This window comes from Fusarium solani (genome assembly GCF_023522795.1).
Source record: "Fusarium solani strain SB1 chromosome Unknown bctg00000002, whole genome shotgun sequence".
In the NCBI taxonomy this organism is placed as follows: domain Eukaryota; kingdom Fungi; phylum Ascomycota; class Sordariomycetes; order Hypocreales; family Nectriaceae; genus Fusarium; species Fusarium solani.
Genome location: NW_027072155.1, coordinates 2562619 through 2574755, shown reverse-complemented (window position 1 = coordinate 2574755; position 12137 = coordinate 2562619). Strand labels below are relative to the sequence as shown.

Genomic DNA, 12137 nt, shown 5'->3' with positions numbered 1-12137 from the left:
ATAGTATAGTAGTGTGTGGACATGATATAGTCCGTCCATCCAAGGACATATATGTGTAGTAGTCGTACTAGTAGTTATGTACTAGGTCATCAAAGTCAGATCGCTCATGGTATCTCTTCGCTCCAGATCATTCCAGCCCATAAAAATACAGTCCATCTTGCAATGCATCTCCAGGTAACCCGCCTCTTACAGGGCAAAGTTCTCGGTGTGCAAGAAAATCTCCTCCAGTTCGTCATCACCCCAGATCTCGGCCTGCAGCCGCGCCACCGTGTTGGCAACGCCGACTCTCATGGACGGCGGCCCGCACACAAACACCGCCGTGCGCCGGCCAAGAATACCCCGTCCATCGGGGCCACCGGTCGCCCACTCCTTGAGCATGTAGCCCAGGTCAGGTCGGCCATACTCCACGCTCCATCCTCCGTCGATCTGGTGGGGCACGGGGAATGCGAACCGCATCAAGCTCTTCTGAAACTCAGTCGGCGTGCTGGCGAAACCAAAGTCGAAGCCCGAAGGGGGTCCGAATGTCGATGTAGGTCGGGGTCGTGCGGGTTCCAGATTGGTAGTTCGGAGATGCGCGAGCTCCGGAGCCCGGACCGGCAAGTCGTCGTCTTCCGGCCTCGGCTCTTGAGATGGTCTCGGTGGTGCGTAGTTAAAGTGAGGCGGGTTTTCAACGTTCATTGGCCTAAATCGGAATTCTTCCTTTGCAGGCTGATCGTCTTCATCAACTGCCGGTTTCTTGTCCTCGGGATAACCATAATTATCGAGCTTCTTGTACGCCTCCTCTCGATTAGTGGGTGGTGGTCCGGGGGGTGGAGGGGGGAATGAGTGAGGCTGAAGGTACTTCTGCTGGGGAAGGGCAGTAATGCGATCCTCATCCTCGGCACGGAGTTCTCGCTCACGCTCCGGGTCACCCTGAGCCTCGGACTGAATCAAGGCCGAGTTTCGCTTAGAGGCAATACCGGCCACGAACCCATCAAGCTTGTCGTGGAACATGTGGCTCAGAACCCTGGGGTTGTTGGGGCCGGCATTGGGAGGGCCTTGGTTGAAGGGGCCTGGCGCATCCATGCCAGGGCGTGCTCTAACAGCTGAGGTGACAAAGAACTTGCAAGTGACACTCTCAGGGGGAGCAGACTCTCGGCAGATGCGCAGCTCCTCGCGGAACCAGTCCATCGCCTCAAGTCGCTTCAAAGCCCAGACGACAACGACCTTCTTGGTAATGGCCTTGCCATCTCGCATTCTCTTGATAAGATTCAGGAGCTGCGATACAAGCGCAGTGATACCGCTGCCTCCCGCAATAAGAATGCAGGTGTCAAAGGCTGCGAGATCACGACGCATGCCACCATAGGGGCCGTCCAGGAAAGCACGGTAAGTATGGAACGGTCCCTTCTCAATGGCCGTCTCCAGGACCCGACGAGTAAATCCTCCATAGGGTCGGAAGACGAGAGTACAATCACGGTACTCCTCACCATACTCCGAAGGGAAGTCGTCACTGCATAGTGAAGCGACGGTAAAGGGGTGGTTCTCAAAGAGAGAGATGCCCGGCATTCGGAGGTAGAAGTATTGTCCAGGCTTCCATCGCTGTTGAGTTGGAATGGTGATCTTGATGGCGTTTTCGGCCATGAGTGTGATGGCAGCCTCGTCGCCAACAAGGAAAGACATGCGCCAGGGCTTGGTCCAGTTGAGCTTGAACAGTCTCAGGAAGTAGCAGAAGGCCCAAATGCCAATGGTAGTCCAGAGATAAGCCCATGACATGAGGAAGTTCTTTGTATGCCAGAAAAGGAGACCGACATAGAGGATTCCCACTGGGATGTGAAGAAGGACAAACACCTCATATGCCATCCTCCTGATGAATGGGAGAGAGGCCACACAAAGCCAGATAAGGGGCACGAGGCAGGCAATGCCGGTGCCATAGATGATACCACTGCCACCAGGAAACAGGCGTTGGAACACTTCCATACCACCATCGTCCCAGACGGGCTGGATATAAAAGGGGATGGCATGGACGAGTGAGAGGAACAGCAGGAGATAGCCCGCCCATCGGTGGAATACGTTGAGTCGCTCAGGGCCGATACCGATAAGAATGGTCAAAAGGTTTGCCTTCATACTTGTCGCGATGATCCAAGGCGTCAAGGCAACACCAATCATACCCGCACGAATCGCCAGTGGTGGTGAGCCATACTGAATGCTCTGCCAGTACAGGGGCTGCTGGAGGAAGCAGTAAAGGACGACAAAGATGAGCGAGACGAAGACGGTGGTGAGAACGGCCAGTGACGAAAAGGTAATTCGACGTCTTCCCCATACAAAGTCCGGGATAGGGCGATAAAAGATCCAACGGAACAGAGCCAGGGTATCGTTGACAATGCTGACAGAGGAGAAGTGCGCCTTTGGTCGGAAGGTCTTCTCTCCAGGCGCGTCGCCTTCATGGAAGAGCCGTGGGCTCTGTGCACCCGGGATTCCACCAGACATGGCATACTCTGCCTGCATGCTATACAGGTTTCGGTAATGCTCCTCCACCTCTTGCTTATAGATGGCCTGTCGAATCTTGTCCTGCCAGAGATGCCAGATCCGCATTATGAGAACGGTGCCGATCAAGGCAATGGCAAAGTATGACCATCCTCGACCATATTTGCCAGACTTTTCCCAGGGGTCGACAGTTTGCGCTTGGATGAGACCGGGTGGGCTTGTGGGTGTGATGGCGATTTCAATGCGCTTGACAAGGTTTGAGAAGGACCTTGAGACCCCGTTGACGGCCTCGCGGATGTGCAGGTTGGGAGCCATTTCGACCAGCGACAGAGCTCAAGGTAAGGGCGGTAAGAAGAGGCGACAAAGCGCGTTGAATGCCTTTCTCTAATTCGACATGAACGGCGAGTTATAGTATATACTTCAAGCTCGTGAGTCGGTATGTAAAGGGCTTTGGTGGTGTGAGACGATGTCGAATTGGCGCCTCCAGTTGTTGCTCTATCAATTGCTGTCCAGGTTGCGAGGGTCTATAAGTGCACAATAGGGATAACCAGTCTATGCTACACCGAGTCGAAGAATACCAGATCCTTCGATTGGATGTAGGAGTGACAGAGGCACGGACGATAAACGAGAGTATACAGAAACACCTTGGTGCTGGGGGGGACTTGGGAGAGCAGAGGATTAAAACAGGAGCTACGGTGGGGTCCGTAAGGGCATGCGGCCGGATATATGGCCTCAGGCGATCGGGTCTTCACCGTTCAGCAGACAAGACTAGACCAGGGAACTTGGACAGGGTCCGATGGGAAACGGCAGATGGTGGGTGCCTCTTGTGATATGGCGGCGGCAAAGCTTGTCACCGCGGGCATGGGCATGGGGTGGATAGAGAGAGGTGGGATTCGAGATTTGCCATGTGGAAAAGAGCTTGACCGGTCAAATCACAGCAGGGAAGAGCTTCGACAAGCACGGTCAAGAGGCGCGCCATACTGCGCAGAATGTGAAAGGTCACCCAGCTTTTCCAGGGCAAGCGGCTGACGGAGCATCGATATTGGCTGGCGCTCGAAATGCAGTCTCCCCGCCTGTGGACCGCTAATCCGTCACACAGCCGCGAGAGCTGGCGTGGTTGAGCGAGGAACAGACGCAGCCGGCGTGATGACAGTGGAGGGGAGGGTAGCATGCAGGCAAGCTAGAGTGGGCGAGGAAAGACGATGGCGGGAGGTGGAGGTCCCGGCTTGTCTGCCGGGGCCGTTGGCTGCGTGCGGTCTGCACTTTCGGGCTGGGGATCGCCGCGATGGATGGCTGGGGTCGGATTTTGTTTCCTCTTGTTTCTTCTGTTTCTCTTCATGCTGGGGGCCGTGGTTATGGGCCTCGACACTTGACGACCATCAACAGCATCCATCTTGCAAATGTTGTCGCAGAATGACTCGGCGCTATACACAATGTCAACAAACAAGGCCCAGACTCGTGAAAGCTGCTAGAGCCTGGGCATTGTGATTGAGTGAATCGAACGAGCAAAGCTCTCAACCGCCGTTGGCTCGTCCCAAAGCCACGGAAGATGAGCGTCTGAGAACGTGGCGGGATTGGATGCGCAGGTGCATCCAAGCACAGGGTTCCTGGCACTTGCTGCGGTCCATGCGTCCGTCGCCTTTCCATTCAGGACAGGTCGATTGCGGTTGGAAGCTGTTGGGGGCCGGATGGGATGGCGGAGGAAGAGGGTGCAGGATCAGGGTGGAGCTCCAAGATGCAAAGCGGTGATGAGGCTATGGGAGCCTCTGATTGGCCTAGAGACGCCGTGACGACCCTTGCGGATGTGCCATGGCTTCTCGAGCGGGCGGCAACAGGCGACTCGCGATTCGCTGCGGCCCGTGAGGGCTTTGCCGGGGGTTTAATCGCGTGCGTCGTCGATTCGTGCACCGTTCCGCTTGTTTTTTCTTCAATCGGCGGGCGGTTGGCCTCATTCGACGGGAGTTCGCTGCTTGTCTCGGGGATTTGATGCTCGAAAGGGGTCAGGAATCATCCGGCCACCCGTTCATCGTTCGATGCACAAACACTCTCACCATGTCGCACGACATGTTCCTCAAGTCTGTTGGTGATAACTCGCCTGCCATGCACCTTCGCTGCGGTCCGAAGCGGGACGGCGGCCGATGCATCATAGGACCAACAACAACAAAAGACCCTATGTTCCCTGGTCTTTTCCCCGCCCCCTCTATAGCTCGACCTCTCTTCTCGCCGCTTTGTCATTCCTTCCAGTCGAAGTTTTCTGCTGCTGAGCGCTGAATGTTCCGGTCATTATGCCGGTCACCAACCAACAGACCGGTGCACTAAGGTTGATCGTTGCTTGGATGTGAATCCTACGTGATGACATATCCGGGCTATCCGTCATCTGGGGTGGTATTGACATGAGTATCCGTAGAGTCGTGCGAGTCAAGGGTTTGTTGTCACGCGCTTACAAGTTTGTGGTCAATTATACACCCAATGGTAATATCTGGTCGATATGCTCTAAGTTGTCTCCAAGCGGCTTGGTGACACTAGACATCACACTTTAGCACAACCCACCGTACTCCAGATTCGGAATCTGTGTATTATATCGCAGAGAACCCGATTCGCGCTTCTCCAACCGAGTCAATAATACCCAGTGTTATAGTGCCAGGGACGGCGGCAAGCACAATTCGGCGTCAACATGTGAAAATTGGTCTAATTACCCTACATTGTCGATGTGAATCTGAGATTTGGAGATTCGAGTTCAGCCTCGTACCCCGCTTCGACACGATTGGCCAAAGCTTCCCCCAAATCCACCAATCAACCCCACGAGGCTGTCATTGTTTCCAACTTTTCATCATCCTCAATTGTCAAAGATATTGAGCCTTCTCCAAAACCATTCGACTGCAACCACACGCAAGTCTCGTCGCCCAAAGGGACAGTTGCTTTCAGCATGTCTCATACCTCCGGGCTCTCTCGCGCCACCTTTGCGAAGCTCTCCCCCATCCTTACTTGCTTGCCAACCTTGATCCCTCCAACGATGCAGCCCCAGCTCGAAGCAATCGTCGGGCCCCGACCGACGTCCGCATCCCATCAGTGAACGCATCAAGCTTGTCGCACGCACATGGCAGCTCCCTCGTGCGCATGGGTGACACAACTGTCATCTGCGGCGTTCGAGGCGAGACAATCCTGACCTCCAACATTCCGAGCTATCGTGCCTCCAACACCGAGACCGAGCTGAAGGAGTATGATCTCCTGGTCCCAAACATCGAGCTTGCCACAGGCTGCGCCCCCCAGTTTCTTCCAGGCGGTCCGCCGAGCACACTAGCACAGACTCTCAGCACGCGTGTCTACTCCCTCCTTCACAGTTCCAAAGTCATCAAGCCTGAGGACCTACGGATATGGCACACCCTGCCAGCCGAAAACCTTGAAGCAGACGACGAGGATCGCATGGAAGAAGACGAACCGGAAACGAAAGATGGAGAGAAGGTTGTTGTGGCATACTGGGTCCTCTACATCGATATTTTCTTCATCTCGTTTGACGGGAACCCATTCGACGCTGCCTGGGCTGGCACGCTGGCTGCGCTACGAGACACAAAGCTCCCGAGAGCACGATACGATGCCGACCGAGAAATGATTGTCTGCACTCGAAAAGACCCGATTCCCCTCACCATCACCAGTATCCCAGTTGCTTGCACCGCAGCTGTTTTCACTGGCAAGGAGACGGACCGACCCACCGACGGCAAATTCTGGATGCTTGCCGACCCTGACAGGCTGGAAGAGTCACTCTGCGACGAGAGTGTGACTATTGTGGTGGACTGCAAGGATGGGGATATGAGGATCTTGTCCATCTCGAAGCATGGAGGCACAGCCTTGACTCCCCAGCTTCTCACATCGAAGCAATTCTTGAGTTGGGCAACAAAGCGGTGGGAGGGGGTTAACGCGGCAATCACTCAGTCATAGAAAAATGATACCCCAATACAAAGATGACATGGAATGCAACACGGGCTACTAGGAGTAGCCGTTTAGATCTACAGCTTTGGCACTTCATGCTTGGTTCTGGTGAAGAAATGTGTCAAACCATTCGAACCACCCTTTCAGACTTTATTCTAGGGCAGTAGATACTGGCAGACAAATTGCTCTACCACTCAGAAAAGTGAGTAGTAATGAAACTACTCACGCCGCAGACAATGTTCCGCCAGAGGAGGTAGACACTGTATAGAGGGCTGAGCGGATGATGAGAAGAAAAAGAAGAAGAGAAAATCCCACGTCAATTTCAGTTGAATTGAGGTTCCGCGCACGGACCACGGAACCGAACCCAGCCCCACCTCGGCCTTCAAATCTCCGCGTCGCAAATAAAAGTCAGACTCAACTTCCTTCTTCCTTCATCCTCATTCTCCCTCACCATGGAATCCCTCTCAGACACCCTGTGGGATGTAGTGATCAGCGGCACTGGGCTACAGCAGTCCCTACTCGCCCTGTAAGCTTTGGATTCCATCGTCGAGACTGTCGTGTGCCTTGATCAGACTGACCCAGCCTTCGTTGCTCGAAGAGCTTTGTCGCGTTCAGGCAAAAACATACTCCACGTCGATCCCAACGACTACTATGGGGGCTGCGAGGCGGCTTTCAGCCTCCAAGAGGCGGACGAGTGGGCTGAGAAGCACAGCTCTGCCGATAACGGGAAACTGTTCGCTGCCGCAGAGGTCAAGCGCGATGCCGACAGTCCAGCTTCAGCACGAGCTTACAGCTTGGCCCTCGCGCCGCAGCTGATACACTCACGATCGAAGCTGGTAACACAGCTGGTCGACTCGAAAGCGTTTCGTCAGATCGAGTTCCTCGCCGTCGGATCCTTCTACATCTGTCAACCACCCTCAGAATCTTCCCCGACCCCTTCACTCAGCAGGATCCCCTCGACCCGAGAAGATGTTTTCTCAAACACATCTATACCGGCCCGGTCCAAGCGGTCCCTGATGAAGTTCCTCAAGTTTGTGCTTGACTATGAGTCGGAACCTCAGACCGATGTGTGGGGGCCTCGCGCAGACGAGCGCTTGGCAGAGTTTTTGGCGTCCGAGTTCAAACTTGATGCTACACTCCAGTCCTACGTCGTTACCCTGACGTTGAGCCATGACGGTAACATCTCTGTCAAAGACGGTCTTGCGACCATCAGCCGCCACCTGACATCTATGGGTGTCTTCGGGCCAGGCTTCGCTGCCGTCTACCCTAAATGGGGTGGCCTCTCAGAGGTAGCTCAAGTGGGCTGCCGGGCTGCTGCTGTCGGCGGCGCAGTCTACATGCTGGGCTCCGGCATTCGGGATTTGCAGAAGCCACAGTCTGATCAGGCGGATGCGCCATTGACGCTCACCTTTACTAACAATATCGAGGTGAAGGCCAAGCTGGCGGTCCAAGGCAACGAGGAATCGGACCCGGAAGACCGCCGAATCAGCAGGATCACCGCGGTGACCAAATCTGACTTGTCAGCTCTCTTTGAGCTGCTGACCGAGGGCGCTCCCACGCCAGCTGTTGCAGTCGTTGCCTTCCCAACTGGTTCAATCTCTGACGAGGATGGAAAACCCTCAGAGTATCCAGTCTATGCAATGGTGCACTCGAGCGACACAGGGGAGTGCCCCACTGGACAATGTGAGTTTCACCTTTCTTCCTGTTCTGTCTTGCGCTTGCTTTGGTGTTATGATGATTCACATACCGAATACTTATCTACATTGTCTGAATTTCATTGACGATCATTATCTCTGACAACCTGATACACACCTTCACCTTTCAATCTTTGTTTGTTGTACATGCTTGCATGACATACCGCTGACAAATGATATTAGATGTCATCTACCTGAGCACCGTTCGTACATCGTCGGCCAAGATCGTCCTCGAAAAGGCCTTGTCGTCGCTTCTCGCTGCTGTGGCAGACGGCCAAGAAGCCCCTCCTTGCATCTACCAGCTGTACTATGAGCAGAGCATTGGTGCTAGCACCTTGAACGTAGACGGCAGTGTTGCTACCTTCTCGTCCTCCTTGTCGAGCCTTGCTTTCGATGATTCCCTCCTGGACTCTGTTCAACAGGCCTGGGAGTTGGTCACAGGTGGTCCCGGTCAGGACGAGGCGGAATACATGAAGTTTGAGGATCGAGAAGGCGGAGATGATGACGATGCTTACGATTAGATAATGTCTTGACGCATAATGAAATAATATGACTTGAATTCCTCTCTCGATGTGAATGATGATTGACCATGAAGGCTATCTTGCTTGCCTGCTGCCCACGCACTTGAATGCTGTCCATTTTACCCGTTGCCTGATTGTCCCATGACCCCAAATCGCCCACTTGAGCTGATCCTACCGGTTGGTATCCGTATTCTTTGGCCATTTCCCCAGGCAACTTGTTGATGCCGATATTCCCCATATTGCTGCAACCCGAAGCAGTCTTAAAACCCCAAAACAACATTCCCATTTGTTACCCGAAAATCAAAGCAGCCAAGCCCATGTCATGATATTCCGCAGAGACATATCCCATCAACGTCGTGTATTCGCCAGTCCCGGCAGTATGTTGCAGATGAAAACAAAAATAGAAAAGAATGAGGTATATCCCGAAGTTCGAAAAGAAATCTAGGCCAGTTCGTCGACCATGTCATCGTCCTGCTCAGGAAGAGTCAACCCGATGCGAATCGTGCCAAAGGGTTGGTTCTCGGCGATGCCATCCTGTTCGACAGCGAGGGCGCTCTTGGTTGCAAGGGTCAGGACATGCATGAAAGCCTCCGAGATGAACTTTCTCGCGCTGGCTGGGTCCTCAAGCTCGTCGGTGAGGGTGTCAAAGTTGATCCAGCGGCGGTCGACCCGATCGCGAGAGCGGGTATAGCCCTTGGCCTGGGCTTGAACTGTAGCATAACCGAGGAAATCAAGGGCAGAATTGTCGAGACCCTGTGTAGTGTTCTGTGTGTCGTTGCCAGCAGGGAAATCCAGATCACCCAGAAAACCGTCTTGCCCGATGGAATCGTTCTGAGAGTGAAGCTGTGGGAAGTCATCAGAACCATAAGGCAGACCAGGAAGATCGCTCAAACGTTCAATAGAGCGAACGGCACTTCCGCGGCCAAGAAGAGGGCTGGGGGCAGGAATATTCTTCTGCACACTTCCGTGTCCTCGGATGGACGAACCGGGGGCAACAGAGGGAGGGCGACTCCAGGGAGCCATGGAGGAAGAGTGTCGATCCTCGAGAGCTTGAACAACCTCCATGCCCATCTCAGGGGCCATATCGTCGCCGGGAATGATTGCACCCATACCGTCACCCAGACCGCGCCCCATCTCAGCACCACCGTCCGTCTTTTGGCGAACACGTCTCTCGTCACCCTGGTCTTCTTCGAATGCTTCGGCAGAAACACGACGTCGTCCACGGGACTTAGGCTCCCCTTCCTGCTCAGGCTCATTTCCCTGAAGACGGGCCAGAAGCGACATGCCAGAAAAGCCCTCTACGAGTGGATGATTGAACCCTGCGAGAGTTCTCCCAACGCCTGCAATGCCGTTGCCGAAGAGGAAGGCCTTGGCATTCTTTCGTGCTTGAGTTACAGTCGTTGTTGGGATTGGCTTTCGGCTTGCCTCCATGTTGGCAAGATAGTTGACAGACCAGCTGCGAACCTCGGCCGAGGGGACATAGTCTCTCTGATCAACCATGCGGCATAGCTTGCGACGTCTTCTCCGACGAGCGGGGGCCTGGGCCTGCTCGGTCTCAACTGATTCGGTGGTTGGAACAACTGAGGAGGCGGACTTTTCAGCACGGCGACGCTTGGGAAAGGGTTCCGCATCAAGCAGCGCATCTTCTCCCATGATGACCACGTTTTCGCCACCGACCTGCTTCTTCTCAGGACCAGGGCCAGCGATGTTGTCCTGAGGTTGAAGGTCGAACTCTCCCAACCCAGGAAGAGGCGGGAGCTCTGGCTCAGGCTCGCCAAGGCCAACGAGGTTGCCGTCGGCGTCGAAGTTGAGGAAGACACCAGGGAGGCCCTCAAGCTCATCTCCACCGAAAGGGTTGAAGTCCGTCAAAGGATCCTGTAGGTTGAAAGGCTTCGCAAAAGGAGAGTCTTGATTGAGGTCAGTTGGAAGACGGTAACTGCCTCCCGAATGCGAAGACTGCGGGAGGTCGAAGCCCAGCAGTGAATGATTTCTGCCTGAGGAGCCGGTGACTTGAGTCAAAGGAGTCATCTGGGAGACATTGTGCTGAGAAGAGAACTTGTTCGAAAAAAGGACCAAGTCGTTGGCGCTGGTGAGCAGATCAGGGTTTGGCACGCTGTTGGAAGGGTCGAAGTTCGGATCATCCTGCAGAGTGATATTGTGACGTCTTGAATGGTTAGTGAAGCTTGAGAGATGGGAATAAATGGCAGCTTACTTGGTCTTGCCTGCACGCGGGTCCGTTTCATTTGTTTGCATGACTCGAAAGAAGGTCATCATGTCGGCCTGGGTCTTCTCGGCGTCTGAAAGAACGTAACGACACTGTTGGGCAAACACGCGAGAGACGCCATAGAGGAGATTGCCTTGAAGACGCAGAGCCAGAGGGGCTCCGGGATGGATGATGGTCTCGCATGCCTTGGGGACGTCGACCTCTTGGATGGCCTTTCTGGTCACCTTCTTCTGATTCGTGTTGCCGACCGTGGCCACCAGCCTGAGAAAGGTCAGTAGAAATCAAGGAAAGGAGAATGGAGAATGTAGACCAGATGGTAGCAACCCCATACTGGGTGTTGCTGAGAACTAAGAAGGGAGTTAGTAGTAGGTTGAGGGCGATGGATACTGAGCGGACACACTCTCGTGGCTATAGAACATGGCGCTCTGCCTTGCTCATCCGAATCCTTGAGCACCTGAAAAAACTCCCCGAGAATAAAGATAAGTAAAGAGAAACCAGAGCCCGTCAGCGTGGTCCTATCGAACCCCTTGGCCGATGCCCCGACGAGATGCTGGTCGTGATGCTGGAGGATGATGGCGTGAGGTTTTCGGAGAAGACAATTGAAGAGGAGGAGAGGGGAAAACGCGAAAAGGGAACGAGTGGAAAATGTCACGCGTCACGATCAAGTACGAACGAGGCTCATGGGAGGCGAGTTTTGGCAGCTGGCCGTCAGTGTCAAGCAGCTGGCAGTTGAGGCAGGAGCGACTGGGACCTAAACTCGGCGTGGATAATGCATTTGCCTCACCATTGTCAACACAATTAACTGAGAGAAGAGAATAATTACATTCTTCTATCAGACCAGTCATCAGTACTTGAGAATACTAAATAATTCCATTTGTTTAACCCCTTGGTCCTGGTGGCCATACCTTTCGAGCCCAGGTCTGAGTTCTGCTCGATCTTCGCACCTTTCAGCTGCCAGGAGTTGTCATCCTAAACCTTAGGATGAGGTTTACTCAAGACAAATCCCGCCCCACTAATTGTTCAGCAACGCCAAGCAGCATCTCTCAACTCAATTACATCTGCTGCCGACATCACAACCTCATCTTCCACTGCCCCTTGTCCCATATTAGAATTGTTTCACTTGATTAATCCTCAGACCATCTCGCTTTCCATCAAGCAACCAACTCAGGTTCCGTGGTCTAGTTGGTTATGGCATCTCGTTAACACCGAGAAGGTCCCCGGTTCGATCCCGGGCGGAACCATTCTTTTTGGCCTCCTGACCTTTTGTTCCTCATCGATTTGAGGACTCCTGATCTTTTTTTATTGTCT

General features: G+C 53.9%; 3 protein-coding genes across 3 annotated transcripts; 1 reads left to right on the top strand and 2 right to left on the bottom strand.

The window, feature by feature from the left end:
- Positions 1-186: 186 nt before the first annotated feature.
- On the bottom strand, positions 187-2778 carry MRS44_004765 (uncharacterized protein; the record flags this gene model as incomplete). The annotated part of the gene is made up of 1 exon (XM_065622326.1): positions 187-2778. The coding sequence occupies one exon, from the start codon at positions 2776-2778 to the stop codon at positions 187-189; it is 2592 nt and encodes an 863-aa protein (XP_065478398.1).
- Positions 2779-4198: 1420 nt separating this feature from the next.
- MRS44_004764 (uncharacterized protein) lies at positions 4199-8605 on the top strand (the record flags this gene model as incomplete). The annotated part of the gene is made up of 5 exons (XM_065622325.1): positions 4199-4350; positions 5358-6362; positions 6903-6916; positions 6973-8073; positions 8268-8605. 5 exons carry the CDS (start codon positions 4199-4201, stop codon positions 8603-8605), a joined length of 2610 nt encoding a protein of 869 aa, XP_065478397.1.
- A 441-nt stretch (positions 8606-9046) lies between these two features.
- Positions 9047-11248, bottom strand: MRS44_004763 (uncharacterized protein; the record flags this gene model as incomplete). The annotated part of the gene is made up of 4 exons (XM_065622324.1): positions 9047-10769; positions 10818-11090; positions 11161-11176; positions 11230-11248. 4 exons carry the CDS (start codon positions 11246-11248, stop codon positions 9047-9049), a joined length of 2031 nt encoding a protein of 676 aa, XP_065478396.1.
- Positions 11249-12137: the final 889 nt, after the last annotated feature.